Source organism: Mchenga conophoros, linkage group LG22, assembly GCF_057382185.1.
Source record: "Mchenga conophoros isolate Kocher_MC1m ecotype Shallow Benthic linkage group LG22, M_conophoros_male_GT1.1, whole genome shotgun sequence".
NCBI classification, from domain to species: Eukaryota; Metazoa; Chordata; class Actinopteri; order Cichliformes; family Cichlidae; genus Mchenga; species Mchenga conophoros.
In genome coordinates this window covers 15,609,299-15,632,170 of record NC_140546.1, presented here as the reverse complement: position 1 = coordinate 15,632,170, position 22,872 = coordinate 15,609,299, and the positions used below count along the sequence as shown (strand labels likewise).

The window sequence follows — 22,872 nt, the reverse complement described above, 5'->3', positions numbered from 1 at the left end:
GTAAACAGAAATCACAGACAAGTCACATCATCCATTTCAAGCATATTTACATACAAGTTCAACTCTCAGAAGTCTTACCTTTTTTGTGGAGTGAAGTGCAGTCAGGGCAGAGGTCCTGCTCGTGGTTCCACGTCAAGTCCCAGGTCTTTCCAGGAGTCACGCCGCAACTTTTACACCGAATGCACGACATACACACCTGCACAAAGACATATATGATGTACGGTGTCATGAAATTGTCACATTTATCCTCAAATAAACTGAACATATTCCTAATTACTTTAAAGCTGTTAATGCATTTACCCAGGGGACGCTGGAGTTCATAGGTTTAGGGTATGTTGGTCCCAAGCATGAAGGGTGGTATGACGTTTGGCATCTCCTGCACTGCAGCACAGGCTGTGAAGGGACAAAAAAACAAAGGTATAATAATTATGGGTAAATACTCGACTATGATGTACACCAAAAATTGATAAATATGTAATTTAATTCAGATCTCGTGTGTAAAATAGTTAAGAAGCATGGATAATGTTTGCAAACTTGTTTCTTCTTCTTCTTCTTGGGATATTATAAAGTCTCGCTACGCCTCATACACACCTTTGTGCTCTTGCTTCGACGTCCGCACACGTGGCAGAATTTGCAGCGCCTGCAGAACCAGTTTTCCTTGTTCTCCTCGAGGGGGCGCTCCTCAGGTGACAGGCAGAAACTGTGGAAAGGCTCACAGCAGATCTGACAGAAGATCATCTGATGGAAGTGGGAGGTAGAGGAGTTAAAAAAAATAACAATAACAACATTCAGAATGCATATGAAATGTTTCTATTTTGTTTTTTGTCACATAACTGAAATGTAAAACAAGCCATTTGCGTGAGCACCCAAATAAGCAACTTGCATACTTTGCCAAACTAGTCAAGCTCAGCTTACCTCGTGTCGCCCTTTACTGGCGCAGAGCAGACAGACGGGCTGAGGCGTAGTTGGGACAGACGTGAGAACGCTGAGGCCGCCCATTAGCCACACATTCTGGACCGCACAGTCCTCCTAGTGGACAGACACCCAATAACAGCACAAACAAAGCAATCAGAGCCTCTTCTCCAGAGGTTTCCAGGTGCTACATTAGTTCGCTAACCTGTATCAAGGTTATGAACATATGCCGGTTTGTAACAACTGAATGAGAGCATGGCTGATCATCCATATGCTGAAATAACAAACATTCCCCGCTGCCTTCTCCTCCCATTTACACAGCATGAAAATACTGATGTTTGTTTGAAAGCAAACTGAAAAGAGTGTTTGTCATAGTGAAAATGAACTTTTTCTCTCAGAGATATTTTCTCAGACCCCTAAACTGTATATAAAACATGGCAAGGAAAATTTAGTTTGACATTTGACCTTTTTTTATTTTTGTAAACTGAATATGCCTCATACTGTTTTTTCATATACACTGTTCTAAATTGAGCCATAACCTACAAAATGAAAATTAAAGAAAATCTGAAATCAGTAACTCAGACTATTAACTACAAATGTGTTTGCTGATGTCATACATGAAGTCAGCACTAAGGTCATTTTCCCAAAGATGATGCTTTCTATAAAAAATGACTTTCCAGTGTGTGACCAAAGCCCACAGATGTAACAACCACCTTACTTGAAGCTACACAAACTTAATAACCTGCAGTTTATGCAGACAGATGAAGATAGATGGATGCTTTATTATTCCTTTGCAGGAAATTATATGGCACGGCAGCTTCGACACAGATAACAGCACAAATCTGAAACCTCAAAGCAACATTAATATATCATAAAGTTCTTAATAAATGTGGATAAAATCATATTATTGTGCATTAAGCAGTTGTATAGCAGCTGTTATGAAAAACCTCCTGAGGCATTCAGTCTGAGATCAGTTATATTTTACAGCTATGTGGGGATCTTAAGGTGGAATGAGCTCTCCTGAGAGAAAGCGATAACGGTGGTGCTGAAAGGTAACACTGTAGAGTAAATACAAACCCCAATGAGTTGTAAAGCAAACAGGCTGCTGAGACTCACCTTGAAGTCTACACGGATCTTGTACGTGTTCTGCGACAGGCCCTTTTGGGGAAATCCGTTAGTTAACCCTGTCGGGGTGTTCACTGACGTACACTCTGCAGGATTCTGGGAACGAAGGACAGAGTGTGGGTCAGTTGTTGGACAGTTTTGCAGCACTGTCTCTTTTACAGAAGAATCCGGCTTGTCCTCTTCAGCCTGCTCCAGTCGTCGCTCCTCCTGCTCGTCTTGTGCGTCCTCCTGTAATTCTGCGCCTGCACTGACAGTCTGAGGGGGGCCAGGCACAACTCTGCTCAGAGTTTTATCTGTCTTAGCTCTGTGCGTCTCTGTGTGCTCCACCTCAGACCCTGGACGCCCATGAGAGCACTGCTGTGATGAAACCTGAATCAGAGCTGAGTGTAGCGTGGACTGTGGATGCTGCTGAGGTGGTGATGACACATATTTGTTCGAATGCATGGCTGACTGCACCACGGACTGGGGCAAACGCTGCAAACGTAACAGCAAAGACTTCTGTGGCGAGTCTCTAATGGGATGAGGTGAAAGTGGAGAAGCAGGCTGTGTTTCAGGATGGGATATTTCTGGGGGACAGTTTGTAATGGGACATGACAAATGGGAAAAAGCAGGCTGTGTTGCAAGATGAGACAACTGTGGATGCGACTGTGCAATACACCGATCCACATCATCATGTTGGGGCGACTGCCGCAGCAAATACACAGCAGGAGACTGCAGGACAAAGTCAGGCAGACGGTATAAGTGTATTTGTAGCTGCCGCATTGGGGTCCAGGGTGGTCTGGGCTCAGGGAAAGTTTCTCTGGCCTCCATCTCTTCTGCGCTCTCCTGTGCCTGTGGAGGAGGGGACTGCCTAAGCCAACCAGCAAGAGATGTACCAAAGTTACACTGATAGTAGTGACATGCAGCGGCGGCAACCGGCAACAGCCAAAATGACAGAAAACGGAAGGAGCACTGCGACTTTTAGAAGACGGTTAGCCGGGAAGCAGCGTTTAAAGTGTATGCATTCAGTAGCGGTACAGAAACACACACAGAAGCGTTAACTGAGTATTAATACACACTATTTTAAGAGCTAGAAAAATCATAAACACAAAACTAAACAAATATTTTGGTGAAATTTAAATTAATCTGCTATAGAATGCACACAAACTAATAATTTATCTAACAAATCAGGTGTGTAAGATGGAATGCAGAATAAATAAAGGTCATTTCATAAATTATGGATTTGCATAGTTCCATCTCTACACTTGGGAATTCTATGAAATTAAAGAGATAATACACCTGTTGTGTCACATGCAAAAACCAACCCACTACCAAAAAATGGTTCATGCAACGAGCCACAGCAGCATAATCTGGCAGATTAGAGATAGCACAGCAAATACTCCTGCTGTAATGTCTACAAGTGCTGCCGGGTGCCACCCCCCACCCACAGTGCATCTCTGTGCATATAATCTGCTAAAAATAGGGCTACTAATTTGCAAAACATCAAATGCAGACAAGACAGGACTACACTTTAAGAATATCTGTTCTCAGCTTTATGGGGGAAGTGAGAGATTACAAAAAAATGCAGAAGTTTGAAGCAATGCAGAAGCAAAAACAATTTTTTTTTACTGACAATAGACCATTCTTTCAAGCCAGCAGAACAAGATTTGAGAGGAACAATTTCGAAACTGACAGCTCTAGTTTGAAAATGTCAAATGCTAGTAAGAAGAAGCAAGCGGCATAACCAAGAATCATCTCAGCCCGAATAAAGACAAAGCAAACAGCCTTTTAGCTGTGAAGTCAGGGGTGGGAGGAGGCAATGCTGACTTTTTACACATTTGCTGTGTTGATTAAGGCAATCGCAGTCACAGTTAAACTAAACACTTGACACAAAGAGGCTTCCGTCACTATTTACAAACTGCCGTACTGACTCCTGAATATTAGTTATTACCAATTTTAAAGAAGCACCTCTACGTTGAAGAAAATATTTGACTTTGGACAAAAGAATCTTCTTCAGCGTCTTCCTGCAGATATATATATATTTTTTTTAATTTTAAAAAACACCACCATTAAGACTCCAGAGAGTAAAACACGCATAACAGGGGGGGCATGACTTTCCTTCCCCATACCAACATCATACTTGGATAACAAGTTCACTAATGGTGTTAAATGAGACAATGATGTTGTTCTCAAACAGAATATCACTCACGGTGCTACCAAAAAAAAAAAAAAAGCATGCTGTAGATTATCCCGAACGTAGCTTGATTGATCCATAATTTATGAAACAGACGGAGTACATGCAAAGGGTCTTATAAAAAGCTGGAAGTGAGAAACAGAAGATCAACGGGGCTACAAGACTTCTTTAAGGAATTTTTTATCCCAACAGACGTGGTTTAACTAAGAAACAGTGGAAAAACTGAAAAATGAAATTCAGAGCTGGACAAAAGCACCACTTGGAAATAAGTGTTTCAATTGTGACTTGAGGGTTAAATATTTAGTTAAATTATAGAGGAAAATTCATTTATTAATCAAATAAATGAATTGAGATAAGATAAGCTTTATTAATATTTAAAATAAGAAAAGAAAGAAAGAAAATTAAACACCTGTCTAGAAATACTGACAGGTATGAAGGTAAACTTTTCCAAACAGTACTGTTTGTCCCAGGCTCCATTAGGTGGTCTATTAGAGGCGGATTAGGGAAACATGTTTTTACCTTGTAAGCTTTGGTTCTGCTGCCAGCTCCTCTGGAAGGCAGCCGGCGATGCCTCCCTGCATCTGGGTCGTCTGCCGCTGATCCACCATCTTGAGAAGCAAGATCTCAAAAAAACAAACAAACAAACAAACAAAAAACAAACACAGATACACAAATCTAAGAAAAATTGCTGACACAAAAAAGGTTTCAAACAATATCAGGGCTCAGAGCAAGGAGGGATTCTGTGCTTCTAATATTTAGATTATTGGAGGATGCACAAAGAAATCATTCTTAAAAATTAACTGGGGAAACGGCCCAGGATGCACTTGGACCCGAGCCCCCGATGAGCTTTAGTGGTAAACTGACATATTTATTTCCATCTATTTATGAACTCCTTGAACTCAACAGCTCATATTCAAAGGTTTGTGTATATTCACTACATATCTTGCATATGTGCGTACTGTTATGATTTTTACGAATCATGTTTACCTCAACTAAGTTACCAACAGGGCAGTCAACATTACCTTAAAATTAGCTGGAAAATCAGAAATAACACATCTGAACTGGAAAAACATCAACTTACAACTTCAGGGGCTCTGAGACTTGGAGTTAAAGTAATCGAGTAGATTTGGCATCTGCTCTCCTTTCAACCTGCTTGATGCATGCATGCTGCCAGAGGAAGGAGTACAAGCTACACAACTTTGTGCCGTGCGTTTTGATTTTCTTTTACCAAGTCTGTGGTGTAATATCAAGTTGCCAATTTCTGAGACATCTCAGCGTTATTATATTTTTAAATAGTTAAGTTCCAGTTATCATGTAGATCAAAACTGCTATGAAATTAATTCAGGAATTGTTTTGGTGTTTCCGTGTGGCTCAGAGCCACAGCTGGAATTATGGAGAAAATATCACCAAAATTGCTTCACAATCATTAGCTGCTGACAAACAATATTAGGCGTTGTGATGATTTACATCATGCTGCGCCTGTTTTTCTGTGAGAGTCGTTCATGAAACGTTTATGCAGGATAAATATTTGCTTAAATAAAGAATGGAGTGAAATTCAGACTTGACACTCAGAGGCTTGTGTGCCAAAACCAAAGCTTTAGTTACCTTGATTGTTGGCAGCAGCTACATTTGGCTTTACTGTCGATTTATCTGTCCTGTCCTCTCCTTCTTCCTCGTCCTCCTCGTCTTCAGATTCTGATTTAAGCAGACTGCTGTAAGAGCGCGGTGTGATGTTACGCAGTGAATGCTTCCGGACTCCAAGCGCCATCGAGGACGTTCCCTCGGCCGGCTTTCCAGAAGTCCAGTTTGTATCGTCACTGCTTGTAACGGAGCCCAAAAACCCCTTCGCCTGGACTGAGAAAAAGGAGCCCCTTGATTAATTATGTACACAAGCTTTTAAACCGGAGTAGTCATTCAAACTTATTAGATTCAACTAAAAAATAAATGTATATCCAAAAATAAAAACATACCTTTAAATGGTTTCACAATCCGCGCCATCTTTGCTTTTTCAATCCGGTCACACTTCTTATATCTAGAAGGGGGAAAAAATGGAAAAACATAAGTGTGTGTCCAGGGCAAAGTTCAAGTGTACCCATCTATAAATGTGTTTAACTCAAAGAGTCAACTTGCCTTCATTAACTGAGTTCTTTAATATGCGTTACTGAAAAGAAATAAGTATTTTTTTATGTTTCATGTACAAGAAATTTCTAAATCTACAAGGTACACAGTATTTTAGGCACCAATTAAAACATGTAGCGCGGTTCATTTTTAATTTGTGGACCAAATATATGAATGATTTTCCGCAAACAGCTGGATAACTTGCCTTTACAGCAATAGTTTGGAGCTGTACTTATTCAGTCTGTGATGAGAACATGCAGCTTTCAGGCTGGCTTAGTTTAAATTAAATCAATATGTAATGGAAATCAAATTATCTTCTTGCAGTCAAACTCAGTGAGTATATGAAATTAGGGCCTATACAGCAGCCGTATCTAGCTTTGTTCAAGATGACATGCAACATTATTCCAGGTTACAGAGCTGGAACATACATATAAATGAAAATACAAGAGTTGAGTAAAATATATTTTATATATACATTTATATAGCCAGCTCCTTTAATGTGAGTGTTGGCAAATAATTCAAATGCCTTTTAAGCATTCAGTAAAACTTCATTAAGGGCTTATCTGTATATGAAAAAGGTCATGATTTTCATGTAAAGCACAATAATGCAAATCTGTGATGGGCTTCACTCACATGCAGCACTGCCTCTTGGTGTTTGGCCCCCCGAACTTGGGCTTATCCAGGCAGTTGATGCATTTGGCACAGTCCTCTTCCACCAAGCAGCCTTTGCAGCGTCCACAGCGCCTCGAACGCACTCCTCCACGAGTATATTGACTCAGCATCTTCCTTTTCCTGAACCTGTGGCCCTTGCCCCTCCCTCTCCTCCTGCGCTGGATGCTTTCCTGAGAGACAACCCACTGGGTCCTGCCCTGATCAGTGATGTCATCGTCATCATCTGCCACATCTGAAGGCGAGAGACAGAGAGGCCGGGTAAAAGAGCCATAGGACACATTTGCGTCACCATTATGTGCATGCGATGTGCTGGGGGTGACATCTTTGGACACCATATCTCACTATTCAGCCTGCAGATCTAACGTCTTCCACTCTATACTTAATGGACTGTTGTTTGGTTTGCACTTGTACAGCTACTCTCCTTTAACGACTGTCTGAAGAGTTGATAGACCAAGTGTGTGCACATCAAGGCAAACTTTTCTAATTCCTAACCCCCCCCCCAAAAAGTGTTGCAAACAAGGGAAAAACAAGGTCTGCACACCATTTCGCTCCATATTTTGTACCATGTCACCATTTCTGATTCCTATGATGACTGATTCTTTTGCAGGAATGCTAAATCGTGAATCATGTTTTAAACATACTTACATATAACTTGATTTTTTTTCCTCCATGGATTCGCCTTTTCTGTTACATCCAAACATTTTTCTTTTTTTTTCTTTTTTTAAAGTTATATAAATCTTGTACAGGATTCTGTCTTGTATATCTTTCTGTAATGAATCCCTTGGATATTGCTTTGGTAATAGTCCACTGGACAATTGCATCCCTGCTTTTAAGAAATTAGTCACTTGCTGGATGTCACCAATTGATATCTAATTTCTTGTCATTATCCTACCATGAGATAGGCTGGTGCTTCCTGACCTATTTACTTATTTTTTAAATGGAGTATTTAATTTAGTTTTGGGTTTTCTTCCAATCAACTTTGCGTGACATTGTATTTTATTCAGAGGAAATTATATTAAAAAACTGTATTTATTATTATTATCATCCTTTGTTTATTTTAGCCATTGCAGCTCCCAGAGGAGGACTTCTGAACTCATCTGGCTTCCTCTTCAGAAACTTATTTCAATTTCTTCAATCAGACTTTCTTTCACACCACATCCAGCTGTGCATGCTTCTCTCTCTCTTACAAGAAACCTGGACCATCGTCTGGGTTTTTGCAAGAGAGGCTTCACTTCTTTCTCTTCGTCACCTCGAGGGAAACAGGTTTTGTTATTTGGAGAAATGAGGGCGTAGTGAGCCCGCTGTGGGAATTGTTGAGAATGTTTTGTAAGTCAAACAGTAATTTTGGACATATTTCAGTGTACATATTAGTGAATGAGACCCACTGCATTAATGGAGAAGCCCTCATCTTCTGTTGTTTTTGCAATCACATGTAGGGCGACAGCTATCAGTTGTTTTAGTAATCAAGTAATCTATCGATGACTCCATTGATTAATTGGATAAAAATAATTTTCTCTTATTAATGAGCAATTATAAATATTCAATAGAGAACAAAATCCAGGTTTTTCAGAGCTGCTCATTCTTGTTCATTTTAGAAATTACAGCATTTTAAAGTTTAACTGCATACAACAGCTGTAAAAAACAAACAAAAAACCAAACAAACAAAACAACAACAATTAAAGCTTTTGAGTGCATCTATGTGCCATATTAAAACTGAATTTTTTTCCCAAAGAAAACACTGTCTTAAACCAAAAATAAATATTTATAATCCCAAGGTCAGAGATCAAAGTCAAACAAACAACAGCCCACAGGTCAGCCACTGGCTACTCAGACTTTTACTGGCCCATGTACATTTTTACTGGCTTGTGAAAAATAAAACTGTTCATCTGCATATTTTGATGTCGCCTTACTGCAGATTTTTCTCTGTGTTAAACAAACACCGGTGGATTTTTCCCAGTAAATGTTTTAATGGTGATCACAGGAACAGTGATGTTGTTTGGACACTAGAAACAGGTTTTCTTTCATGTAACCTGAGCTCACCATCTCTGTACCGGCTTCACTTCTTTGCTCTCCTCGGTGTGTAAACAGACTCTGGCTCCAGCCTCATCATCACTGCTGCTGTTGTGTTGTCAATCTTTTTGACACATCGGCACGCTACAGAGCCACGTGTTGAACAAAACGTTGAAGCAAACAACGTGTGTCAATGATTTTTTTTCTTTTTTAAATAATCGAAACATTCGAATTACTCAATGAATTGTTGCAGCCCATATCTGGTGGCGATTGGTTTTTTTGTAGACCTGCTAACATGTTAGTCAACAGGTTACACTGATTTTTATCGATTAGTGCTGGTCTTTTGTCTCTTTAACAAACTTCCTGAGGATTACATTTTTTAAGAATTTAATTATTACTTGGAGCCAAACAGAGTACAGACCTTTCTTCCCTTTTGTCTGGAGAGGTGGAAATCTAAAGATGCTCTACAATAAAAATGAGGTGACTGGATGAAAACTGGAGACAAAATCCTTTATGGGTGGGAACTCCCTTATGTACGGTAACCCGTTTCAAACTTACAGGCATCCTCTTGAATCCCACAGTTGTATTATTTCAATGCTACTGCACACATTTGGAAAAAAAAAAAAAAGGAAAAATTACTTAGACGTGCGAACTTATTGAAATTTTAAATAAATAATGCATGAAGAAGCTTGTGAAAGGATCACTTTTTGGTCTAGATGTAGTGTTCAGTGAGTCCGTTTGTCAAACAGTACTTCCTCACCTCATACTGAGTGATGCTCACTTGACCAGTGTTGGGTATAGCTTTCCAACAGCGGTGGCTAATCTGTGTGTGACAAGAGATATTTTTGCTGGAAAATATTTTAGTTACAACTACATTGAGCTAAGAAAAAAAAGCATGTTTTACTTTTTTGCCTTACATGTTAATTTTTGCCAAAATGTATCAAAATTATGCTTCATAATTGTTTTTTTATTTAGGTTTTTTGTTTAGAAGTGCAGAAGCTTTGCTAGTCAGATTGGATCCGAATATTTTAGTTCATTTCATTATTAGAATTTCATTTTTAATAAAATAGCAGAGCACCTTTTGCCAAATCCGTGCAGACAACACTAATTACCCTACCCAACCTTAAAGCAGGGTTACATACAGTAGAGTCAATCTATATTACTACAGTCAGTTTGTGAATTAAATACTAATCCTGACTACTGCATGGTTGTAGTAACACCAACTATACATAAGCAGTAGCTGGTGGTGTAACCCTATAGGTACTGTGATGCAAAAAAACGTAAGAAGGATATAAAATCCAACATTTTCATATAACCTTTAATAGAAATTCATGATTCAAGTACCTCAAATTTCTTTCTCTATTTTTTTCTTGTTATGTTTCATAACCATAAAATATGATGGGATATCACAACAGCTCACTGGTGGCACAACAACAACAACAAGGTGACAAAGTTTCAAAACTTATCTGTGGAATCACCCTACTTTAATGTGTTGTACTCCCCCTTTTTTGCATTAGCTGACAGATGTGCAGACACCAGTTTATCCACATTGTGCTAATACTGGGCCAATATCATCCAAAATCCACTAAATTAACCTGAGTAAGTGGATGCTAAAATAATAACATGAGCCACTTGCCTCCTCCCAAACACTGCCACAGTAGTGGCAGTGTTTGCTGCAGGAGTGACGGAGTTGTCTGAAACTCCATAAAAAGGACTGAATAGGACTGTGGCAACAGTCCTCCTAACAGTGAGCACATTCAAAAACATTTGAACTGAAATAACTGCTACAAAACACAGCAGATACCATAAAATGCATTTGAATTCAGTCAATACTTAAGCCTTTGAGACTTAATACCTCCTATGGCTTTTTGGAAATTGATTTCAAAGCTTATTCTTTCATGACCTGTGGATATTCTTAAGGAAACTCTACTTTTAATATTTGTTTATTATTAGTTTCTGTCATTTCAACCATCCGAAAAGACTGAGAGACTCTGATCAAGCACATCAGCAGCTTCAGTTTATTCTTCTCATGCCCGTAAAAAACCAAAGGCATGTATTTACTCATATATATATTGCTGTGCATCTCTCAAGGAAAGGACACGCACCTTTTTTCATGCAAAGTAAGTTTAGTTTGCATTTGTTTTGACCATAGACAGCAGAAAAACCAAACAGAGCTTCCAGCTCAGAAAAAAGTAAGCCAATGGGGAAGTGCCTTAAGCCTGTATTTTTTTAATAACAGCCACCAGGGGGCATTCTTTGTGGCTACAACTTTATTGGCTCAGTCATTCATTTCCTTTCATAATAATGGGGGGAAAAAATACATTGCTAAGCCCACTTTTTAAATGTTGGTTATTGTAAGCGTTACGGAAAAAAAGGGTTATCCAGGATAAGCTCACTAGTAAGTCTGTGGTTTCAAAGTCAGGTACTCCCTTTGATCATTATATCCAGTTACAGAACACCTAAAAAAAGGCTCACCTCAAACCAGTGAGTGACATTCATGGTAGCCATGTCCAGCTTTTACACAGTCTATGGTTTTGACACTTAAAATATAAACTGTGTCTCTTATACATTAACAGGGATAGGACTAAAAAACACTGAATAATATCTGAAGTGTCAGTCCCTCATTCTTTTCAAGCCTTAAATAAAAATTGCTGCACATACACAGTGCAGAGATATCTTTAAAGGAACGTTAACAACTCCATTCTTAAAAACTACACATGGAGGTGGACTGTACCTTCAGCTGCGGGAGAAAAGGTGATGCCCTCTCTCTCGTGAAGTGGCAGAGCGCTGAGTCTGGGAATGTCATCTGGCACCATGGCACGAGGCTGCCCCAAAGCCACAGCTGCTGCCCGGCACACGTGTTTGATCCTCGGACCACCAAGAGGCTGCTCCTGCATACAGAGACATACAAATTCAGTGAACTCAGGTAATATTTAGTTAATGAAAAATGATACCAGTATTGGCGATTAACAGAAAAGAAGAAGAAAGAAATGCACATTTATTACCTGACGAGCAACATCTTTGGGAGGCAGGCCAACTCTCCTCCTCCTCCTCCTTCCACTCACTGGCATTCGTGTTTCTCTAGAGCCCAACTGTTCAAACAAACAGGAAAATCAAGGTCTCATTTAAAAGATACTACGTCATTAGCTTCTCAAATAAATGGCTAAATCACAAGCATCACAACTGAAAAGCCCTAAGCTTCTGGCAGATGTCATATCAGTTTTATTGCTATTGGTCAGTAATCAGGACGGTCTACTGAACAGGTCCCGAACTGTGCTGCAAACATGTAAAATTAGGTGAGAACACTTCTTGAGTTTTTACTTCTCATTTTTCACGTTGATTGTTTCAGGGAATTGTTTTCATAATACAATAAATACAGAAACAATGTAAAAAGTGCCCATTAAAATTTTCCAGAGGTTTTTCTACAACTGACATCTGTTTAATGTGCTTTATCTGAACAATGCAAATAATATATTCAATTTGACTAGATAACAAACAAATAATCAGAGAATTACAGCCTTGAAAAACCAAACATGTCAGTAATAAAAGATGGTTAAGTTATATATGTTTTGTATATATCACGTTTGTCACTGTATACAAATAAATTAGCACCTACCAAAGAGGTTTTGGACTTGCAAAGCAAGCAAACAAACAAAATGAAACAAACAGCAGAACTATTTTAAGTCAAATTTAATTCATTCATAAAAGCTAAATCAGTAAAATACATGGAATTCTGTTAAGCGAGACTGTTTGGCACAATCACGCAAACATGCACAACGCCTGCTGTCAGCTTCTGGGAAAATCCTGTATAGGTATTGTTTTTTTACCTTCTCCTGGTAGGATATAAAGCAAAACTCTGATACAAGGTGGGGGTAGTGCATCTACAACCTCTTTGCTGTCACCATTAAAACAAAAAACAAAGCAAAAGCAAAACCAGAGGAAAAATGTGCTCCAACAGGCATCAGACGACTGATTTAGACCTCTGCTGCACAACCTAAGTGTAACTTGTCGATGTTGTTGCTAGCGCTTATCTTTATATGTTAATTATCTTGTGGCCGTATCCTGGTGTTTTACATGCCACAACAGAAACAAATAAAATGCTGGTACTTTCCCCCAAACATATTCACACCTCAAGTTTTTTCTAATTCTCTGTATTTTCCCTGCGTCCACTCTCTCTTCAGGACTTTTCTGACATTCTTGAGTCTTTATATTGATGCTATGATTATTCTTCTTTATACTGAGGAGATGATGGTTATTCTCTCACCAATATATAGAATAGGAGGACTCAGTTACCCTGAACAGTTGAATCACAGTAACTGCAGGCAGCATAGACATGAAATGAGGGGCAACATAAAAAGACCATACGAGGGGCTCATTAAAAGAAACAGAGAGAATTTCTTACCTGTGACAACTTCAGCTGCTTCTGTTGATCAATCTTGATGAGCTGGACTTTGGCTTTTTTCAGCAGGTGGAGCATCCTCTTATTGGCTCCACTGAGACCTAGTCGATGGCTGGGCCCACTGACTTCTGGCCCCTCGCAACTGTCCGCTGTTATTTTTGGTGCTTCGACTGCGCCAAACCCCATTTGAAACAGGATAAAAAGTTGACTCCAATTAGAGGATTTACAAGCAAACACCTCTTCACTGAAGAATACAACTATACAGTGGAACAATCACATTTATTTTTATCTTTATGGAATATAATCCAAATTGCACTGATAAATAAACACTAACGTTTTAAATATTATACACCACAAGTTTTTCATAAATTATACAACTTATCCTTACTCTTGTTTCCTTTATCTCCATCTTCTGACGGCACTTGCGAGGGCGTTTCCACATCAGTGTTGACCACCACAGCTAGCTTCCTCACAACACCAGGTGAGTCCAACTCCTCCATCATGAGTTTGGACCTCCGTCTTTTCCTGACATGAGAGGTCAAACTGTCACCATCTTGTGCATAATCTCCATGAATGTCAGATGGTCCTTTCTTTTTCTCTGCCAGTTTTAACGTCAGTTTCTTGAGGTTCTTGTAGAACTCCAGGTGGCTCGTGCCTGGGCCGGGCTTTGAGATTCTTGACATGCCTGACGGGCTGTCAAAAAGAGATCTAGAGACACTGTCCGACTGTAGCGATTTGCCTTCATAACCTGCCTCGAGAATGGATGCACTTGGTTTTCCATCCTCTTTCTGTTGACTTTTCAGCCATGTTGACAGAGGGCCCTTCGGAAAAGGAATCATTTCCTCATCCAAGAATCTCTTTGGAGCTTTAATCACTCGGGAAGACCGTCCACTCGTTAATGGAGTGCAGGAGTTACTGGAGCTCTGGCCTAGTTCCTCTGAAAATGGCTTTGCCTTATTCTCCGATGGAGTAACATTCTGATCTTGGATCAGCAGCTCGTTGCCATCCTGTGTGTCTGTGGCTGGAATGGGTTCTGGCTCGTAGGTATAAAAAACACGCCTAGTACGAGGACGACCGAGTTTTGGCCCCTTAATGAGTGGAAGACTTTTTGTCTTCCTCCTGTAGCCAAACACAGATTTGCGCTGATGTCTTCTGTGTGCTCTTTTTTCAACAACATCTGCAGCCTCACACTCAAGGGGCATCGCCGCCTCTACCCCGCTCTGGGTGCCAGCCTCAGCTCCAGCCTCAGGAGAGGCACCCATACCTTTAGCAAACCTCTTCTTTTGTCGTTTCTGAAAAGATGCAAACGGCAAAGGCATCAGATGAGATGTGCGTCGAGGCTGCCCAATTTCAAAACCCTTGACGCGTTTCATAGACCTCCGCGTCAGGGACTGGTCCCTATCCGAGTCCTCTGACACCTCGCCTTCTTCTTTGATCCTCCTTCGAGCTCTTTCTGTGCCTTTAACTGCTGCCGTCACAGCATTTGCTGACTTGCCTTGCTTGGTGCCACCAGCTGAGGTAGCAGCTGCTTGATTTAACACGCCTGAATGTGCCGTTTCTCCTGCTTTTCTGAAAATATCAGGTGATTTTGTACCACTCTGTGTACCTGAGGCCTGCTTGTCTGCATGTTTGGCTTTTGCAGTGAGAGCTACCTGCTTTCCCTGTAGTTTGATTACATGCTTTGGTATTTCCTTCTCTTTTTCTTCGCTCTCTTTACCATCCAAGTCTTCTTTAGGAACTCTTGGTACAATTTTTCCAATCAGACCTGGCTTTGAGGTCTTGGGTATAATTTTTCCAATAAGAGGCTTTGCTTCTTGTGATTGATCCAAAACATGAGGAGACTTTTTTTGGCTGAGTGACGAATGAGAAACAGCAGCAGAAGCCTTTTGTGGACGAACTGTTGTCATCCCAAATCCAGTGAACTCATCCTCCTGGAATAAAGCAGATAAAGTACAATTTTTGAGTTGTATAAAAAAAAAAGCATTTGGACAAGAAGTCATGTTAGAATTTCTTGATCTCTGTGACCTTGGCAGACAGCACTGAAAAATTGCATGCATACTTGCTACCTACAATTTCTCATTTTTTATGATAATATGTTAAAATATATCCAACAATATATAATACCGTAATTGTCGGGCTATAAGCCGCTACTTTTTGCACAAGCTTTGAACCCTGCGGCTTTTAGTCAGGTGCGGCTTTTCTATAGATTGTCCATGATTTTTGTCATATCGTAAGACGATTTGTTTTGTTTGTTCCGCTGTTGTACGGCACTACGTTGCCTGGCGGAAGGATCGGGGTTCAAGAGTGGTATGTTGGTCACATGTCCATCCGCCAGGCAACATAGTGCCGTACAAGTAGCGCGAAAAACAAACTTCAAAGTAGCGCTATGCGTTCAGCGGGAGTCGTGGATGACGAGCGGCGATAAACTTGCGAAAAGCAAGTTGTGCTCAACTCTACCGGTGGATTCTGACAGCGTGGAAAAGTGTGCAAACATCCACGATCACCAACGGATTTCGAAGGGCTGGACTGCTGCATGATGAAGAGGAGGACACCGCCACGGCCCTTCAGAGGGTGTTCGACTGACAATGACAATGAGGATTATCTTTGGTTTTGAAAGTGACAACGAAGGAAAGAAGCTGAGAGTGGATGACGAAGCCACCCTGAGCCTGTTCGTTTCCGACACTGGAGAAGAGGACTTTGGTGGTTTTAGTGCGCAGGAAGATGGTGGTGAATGACTGACTTTTCTTCTTGTTAAAGCCGTGTCACTGCACCTGAGCCTAAAAGGTAGTCTGAATCTATTTTTCTGGTGTGCTGTAGGTTACTGTTATGTACTACATTTGTTACTCATTTATGAAGCACAGCACATGTGCAAATATGTACCCATAACTTGATTTTCAAAATATTAATAAAAGGGGTGTATCTCCAAACAGCCATCTCTTTCCTGACAATTCGCTTTGTGCATATTCTCTTACATATGATAAGTCAATATTGAAACACCTGCGGCTTTTGGTCAGGTGCGGCTAATGTATGTACAAAACAGGATTTTCCCCTGATTTTAGCTTGTGCGGCTAATATTCAGGTGCGCTTTGTAGTCCGGGAAATACGGTAAATAAGAAATGAAAAAATGAAGAGAGAAACTGATTTTTATTTTCCCACAGTGACTGTGCTGGCTCCAAAAACAGCAGCCACTGTGTATAAAACAGTTAAATATGGCATAAACAGACTTAAAGTGGAATCTTACTTGGAGCAGGAAAGACTGCTGCAGAAGCATCTTGTTGCATTTTATTTTATTCTGGGTGCTCAACCTCACTCTGCTTCCATAGCAAGCTATGCAAGCTAAGCTAAACTACCAAAGTGACAGTCAGAGCTGTCACTTACCTGTCACAACAAATCGCTTCACGTGGAAATCCCACAACACCTCTACGTAATCTGTAGTGGCCACAGATTAGCTTAAGAACCTGTAATGTAATATTTACAGTTACAAAAAAGAGCTTCCTGAGAACTTTTCATTTTAAAAAAATGTGGTGTAAAATACAGGGATAACACAACCCCTAATTTTGAATTTTTTTTGAAAATAGATCTGATTTACATCAGCTTATCAAGTGCTTCTCACTGTTCCCCACTCTGGATTTAAACTTTGAGGACAGGTGCACTCTCTGTGTTTGCACCTTGTTTTTATTTATTGGCATTTGAGTCTGTTTGATTCGCTCACTGATATCTTGTGTGCCACGACTGTATGTGTTTACCTACTAACATGTATTTGACTTATTTCTTATGTTTTTTAACCATTCTAGCCTTTGTACAGCACTTTAGTCAATGTCAGCCGTTTTTAAATGTGCTTTATAAATACACTCGAGTTTCAGTTTGACTTTGAACTTCTAAAGACAACAACAGGTGCCTGAGACTGCATACCTCTGCAAAGGCTATGCATCAGTCCCTAGATACTTGGATTCTAATGTTTTAGCAGCAAGACAATTTCAGACATTTATTTCTTATTGCATTCTTTTTCTTCCCTCTAAGATATGATGCAAAATTTCACATTTCTCCAATACTACAATTTAAAAAAAAAAAAACTATAATAATATTCTGTTCATAACCTTTCAATTTGTTTTAATCCTGCCAACAACCACACACATTAAACCAATCACAGAATGCCTTTGGCTATAATAATATGAAAATAATTAAATGAGACCATTCAAAGAGCTTTCAGTATTCAGTTTCAAACAGTGAACAGCAGGTTTCAGCAGGCACTTGGGTTTCTCTGAATGTGACTGGGTGTTATCTGTTTAAGCCCAACTGAAGTTTCAGAACTTAAATTGCACACAGTCCACAACATCCAGAGACAGAGATGAAAAAGACTGCATCACCTTCTCACCACTTTCTGTTTCCACCATTTAAAGCTCAGGTATTCTGTTGAAAGTACAATCTAAGACCAGCACTGCTCGCTACTCTTACTCCTCCGTTGCATCAGAGCGCTGTAGATTGGATGTGCCAAATGAAAAGTCTGTCAATCTGTTAGTCAACCATAAATAATGACTTGGGCCCATTCACTCCCTTTACACATTCTAATCTGTAGCTAGATATGCTGCAATATCATCTCAATAATGGAATAGGTTCTGGGCAATTTGAACCCTATTCTTCCCTGAAAAAAAAAATTTATATTCACTTATTAAAAACATAAAGGCAAACTCTCTTCGCAACAGCATCTTAAGTAGAGTTTGGAGTTAATGCACATTTCTACCGCTGATGCAAAGGTTGCATTAAAGTGAAAGAAACCTCAAACAAGCAGTTACTCATATCCATCTTTACACTCAGAATAAGAGTCTACAGATTTATCACCACTGAAACTCCCCTAACGATATCTATTCTATAACTGCAGTATACATGAGTGTTAGAGATACTCCAGTTGAGCACCAGCACCCACAAGCTTTATTATGAGCCATGTGACCCTGTTACAGTCCAGCCTAAAGGGATTGCATCAGTGAAGTCTGACTGATTGCAGACATTAAAGCTCCTGTGATTAGATCTGATATATGAGATTATATTATTATCACAATCCAGCCTGACAGGGGCTAAAAAGAGGCCACTAATAAGAACAGTGGAAGTATAAACACATTATGTAGAGTAAAAGTCTTCACATTACCCATCAGCTGGATGGATCTGAAAAAGTACAATGAAAATGCTACCAAGACTTCATCCTTACCATTTAATTGAATCACAACAACAATCATCCCAAAGGGCTTTATACTGTAAGCTAAAGACCCTAAAATGTTATAAAGAAACCCCAAAAAAATCAGATGATGCCTTATGAGCAAGCACTCGGAGACAATGGGAAGGAAAAACTCCCTTTTAACAAGATCCTCCAACAGATCCAGACTAACTGAGGGGCAGTAATCCACTGAGACAGCTGTGGGTGATGGGTAAGAGAAGAGAGCAGAGAGAGACATGACAAAGGACAAGCTATGGGAAAGAGAGGGCCAAGTTTAATAATTACTAATGATTAAATGCAGTAGTGGTGTATAAATACACAGAGTGAAAAGAGCTGAGTGAAGAGGAAACCCTCAGTCATCGTGGAAAACCCCCCACAGCATAAGCCTAGTGCCGCATACCTAATGGACGTTTCAGGGTCACTTTTGCCAGTCATGACTGTATGCTTTATGCAAAAGCAAAGTTTTAAATCTTGAAAGTAGCGAGAGGTGCAGAAGGGCCTGATACCTTAATGCTCTGCCTCCCTTTCTAGTTTTAAAAACTATGAAACACAAGTAAGCACTTTTACCATGAGGTCATAAATATGAAGGGATCTGATTATTCTAGATTTTGTATGTGAGGAAAATTATTTTTACAATTCTGTCCATGCACCTCTGAAGTACGTGAAACAGATGATCAGAAACAAATGTATCCAATCTTCGATCAAAATTTCTTTAAGAATGCATTTTATTAAAGGCTAAGGAGCTTGGAAAGAAAAGCATCTGGACTTCTTTACGTTGCTTGAAGACGTTTCACCTCTCATCTGAGAACCTTCACAGACCATTTTATTAAAGTTAATTCTTAATGTCACGTGAAATGTCAAATGCAAGTAAACAAAGAAAGCATCTTTTGTCGAAGCAATGTGATTTTTCTTGCAAATCCTCTGGTGCAACATGTAGAGAAAACCTACTTCTGGCGGTTTAATCATTAACTTACATACGAACATGGAAAGAAGGCTGAGGGTGGTCGTAATGAGCGTTTTGTAAACAAAGACTGCTCACATTTAGTACTGGGCTTTCTTTTTGTTTAAGCCTGGTTCCCTATGTATAATATATAATTATACTGCCGAGTTTCCGTTTATTTCTCTTCCTGTAGCATCTCACGTTAGTCTTACGTTCAAAACAGCGAACGGGTCAGCTGACCTCTCTGACGTGGAGAGTACCGTCCCCAAAGTCAGGAGCGGTGGCGGCGGCTGTTAACTACGACAAGATTAGCGGCACAGGGTGGGAACTTCAACTCACAAACCGTGTCGAGGGAGGGAAAAAAAAACAAAGACATCTACAGGCTTCCACAACAACAACAAAAACTCCCCCTCACCTCTGCGGAAGTTTCCATCTAATTATCGTTTTTTTTTCATGCCAACAAACTCAGCGGGACACAGGCTTGATCTCTATATATGTAAACGAGCGTACAGCTTTGATATGATCATTTTAAAACAAACAACGAACTTCAAATATGTACAGAAGTCATCACACTAACAATACACATCTATAATCCTCACTAAAACACTGCAAACACAAGCGGCCAGCTACATTTACAGTGTGGGATCACTGTTGGCTAAAACTAAATGAAGCTTACCCTACAGGCAGGCGGCTAGCTTCTGTTGCTAGCTACACTGTCGCTAACTAGCGGTACGTCAGCTAAAATACGCTTACTAAGGAAAGAGAGCCTTTGAATGCAGCTCTTTTTGAATAACTGCCTTTATTCGTCTTTTAAGGCGACTGTTTCCCGTAGAGCCGACACGCTATGTTTAGCTTATTTACCTCCTCGCTGTTGCTGGACTCGAAACCCGCATCTCTCCGCCGCCTGTGCTTCTCCTCCAGCCCAAGGAGGCGCAGGAGGGACGGATCCTCGCTTAACGCGAGGCCGATGTTGACGGGCCTCGGCCCTCCGGTAGGCAGCTCCGTCTCCTCCGAGCCCAACCTTCCGCGTCTGGTACGTTTCTCCGAACGCTGCCTGCTGCGAAGCGTGCACGGCCGGCCCGGAAAACGAGCCCGGGCCGGTGTCTGGCTACTCAAGCCCGCGACAGCAGCGGGAGAAGATAATCCGCCTCCCGATGCCGCCATTATTTACTACACAACAACACGGACGGCGCGCCAGCAGAGAGTGGCTGCAGCGATGAGTGGCAAGATGACTGCTGCGACGCAAAGGCGCGAGATAGAAAGAGGCACTAGTGCATCATGGGAAAACGAACTTTCCGCCCCGCAGAGGTGCCACGGTACTCCCACTCCAGTAAACTGGAAACTATGAGATGTTACTGATGCAAAGTAAACACTTACACACACTCTCACAACAGCAGTATCAGTATATCCACATTCTTTTCATCTTATGGTTTTTTTTTTTATTATACTTTGGTTGTTCAATAACTGCAGACTGGAAGTCAATAGACACTTTATGGTCCAGCTAACCTCTTTTATATTGCTTATTGCATGCATGTGTTTTTTGGTGGTGTGCTTAATGTTTAGTTTTTCTTTAAAGTGTGCTTATGTAACCTTTCCTTATGTAGCTTTAACCCCAACACCAAGCAGGAGTGGCACTCCTAAGCTTCCTGTAGCCATATAACTGTCACTTACTTTATGCTATAAATGTGCAAATTTAAATTGAATAATTGTAAAAAAAAACATGTGTTTCTTCAAGCAATAAGTTTGAATATAGTGTAAAATATAAACTCACAATGCAATGATCTGCAAAGTCTATATTCTAAATAATTGTTTGAAAGGGATGATTTACAGACAATATGGAAACCTGCTATGATGTACAGTTTGGAGAGGCCAAGATGAAGGTCAGGATTAAAAATGAGCACGTCAGACGGACAGATCAGGTTGAGGGGTTTGGACAGTTAGAGAGGAAGAGAGAGATGGTTTGACAATGTGCAGAGGAGGGATAGTGGATATACATGCAGAGGGTTCATGTGACAGGGGATGATACTAAAGATAGGATTAAATGAAAGCAGATGATCCTCTGTGGCGACACCTAGAGGGAGCAGCTGAGAGAAGAGGAGGAAGAAGATTGTAATTAAATGAGTTCAACAACAATAGTAGTAGTATAAGAACTGTGGACTAGGTAGAAAGAGATAAAATTGTTAGAGCTGGTTAGCATGAAGTAAATTAACTCACAAAAGTCATTGCCAATAAATAAATAAATAATCTCCTCAAGGTCAGTGGCACTCCTCTTAGATCCACTCTAAGATCAGTTATACATTTAATAATATCAACTACTGTGTTTGGTGCTCTCTGGCCAGGTCACTCTTGAAATATAAGTTTAAACAAAGGATGTAATAAATATAAAAACAGTGGTACTGTCCGCTTCTTACCACCGGTAAACCCCGCCCACAGTGGTACAACTCGATGAACTTTATTCAAGCAGTTACACGTATCAGATTTGGTTAAAGAAAAATGTTCTTTCATACCAAAATCACTCTGTTTTTTTGTTTTGTAAATCTTAGCAATATTATTTCTATAATACCTAAAATTTCTTACTTTGCACACTCTGGATCTCTAGTGTTTTCTTTTTTTCTTAAAGCATCTAAAATACGTCTTAAGTATTTCATTTCTAATTTTGTTATTAAATAAAAACTATTTAGAACCAATAAAACATCAAGTTAAAATTTAGAAGGTATGTTTCCAGCAGTCGTCATAGTCCTCTGGTCTGTCATGTATTGACAACTATTAGAGATTGGTTTCTTTCTTCTGGGAAACACAAATAGCCAAATATTAACCTTAATAAGTTAAAGTTGTGTTTTCTGTCCTAAATAACTCTGTATGTGTGTGTGTGTGTGTGTGTGTGTGTACGCATGCAAGTAAGGGAGAGTATTTGTCAGCTTTTAAGATAATTTAAAACAGCAAAGTTGTTGTTTCAGTTCTCTAAAATGTCAAATAAGTACAGATATCTATTCACTTTGATTTTAAAGCTGCAGAGTTCATGCAGTACTCTGGCCATTTACTCAGTAAAATATTCATACCTTACATGAAAAGGAAGTCAGTATAAGTCAGTCTGGCACTCAAAAGTATCATCATTAAGTAAATATCATCAGTAAAATGATATAAAACCTAACAACACTGATCTAGCAGAATTGCCCCTATCACTGTTGTAACTGGGGAACCACGTAGTGAGTACTGAAATCTGAGACACTGCAGAATATAGTTAACTGAATAATGTAGTGGTGTAAAATTATCCAAACACAGCCACTTAGTCATATACCTTTCCCACTTCAACT

At 40.0% G+C, this 22,872-nt stretch overlaps 1 protein-coding gene across 2 annotated transcripts in view; it reads right to left on the bottom strand.

Moving 5' to 3' along the window:
• Positions 1–20,805, bottom strand: part of kmt2ba (lysine (K)-specific methyltransferase 2Ba) — a 35,252-nt gene extending 14,447 nt beyond the window's left edge. Inside the window, exons 1-14 of one of the 2 annotated variants that reach the window (XM_085261260.1) lie at positions 20,420–20,805; positions 13,798–15,340; positions 13,413–13,579; positions 12,016–12,102; positions 11,745–11,901; positions 6,962–7,232; positions 6,181–6,242; positions 5,816–6,064; positions 4,730–4,833; positions 2,029–2,868; positions 916–1,029; positions 592–738; positions 301–393; positions 79–196 (exon numbers count right to left, since the gene is read on the bottom strand). In XM_085261260.1, the coding sequence (XP_085117386.1) occupies positions 79–196; positions 301–393; positions 592–738; positions 916–1,029; positions 2,029–2,868; positions 4,730–4,833; positions 5,816–6,064; positions 6,181–6,242; positions 6,962–7,232; positions 11,745–11,901; positions 12,016–12,102; positions 13,413–13,579; positions 13,798–15,340; positions 20,420–20,722 (4,255 nt within the window). In that variant the 5' untranslated portion in view covers positions 20,723–20,805. The remainder of the gene's footprint in view (positions 1–78; positions 197–300; positions 394–591; positions 739–915; positions 1,030–2,028; positions 2,869–4,729; positions 4,834–5,815; positions 6,065–6,180; positions 6,243–6,961; positions 7,233–11,744; positions 11,902–12,015; positions 12,103–13,412; positions 13,580–13,797; positions 15,341–20,419) is intronic. The other variant, XM_085261261.1, reaches the window with a different exon arrangement.
• Between the last annotated feature and the right edge of the window lie 2,067 nt (positions 20,806–22,872).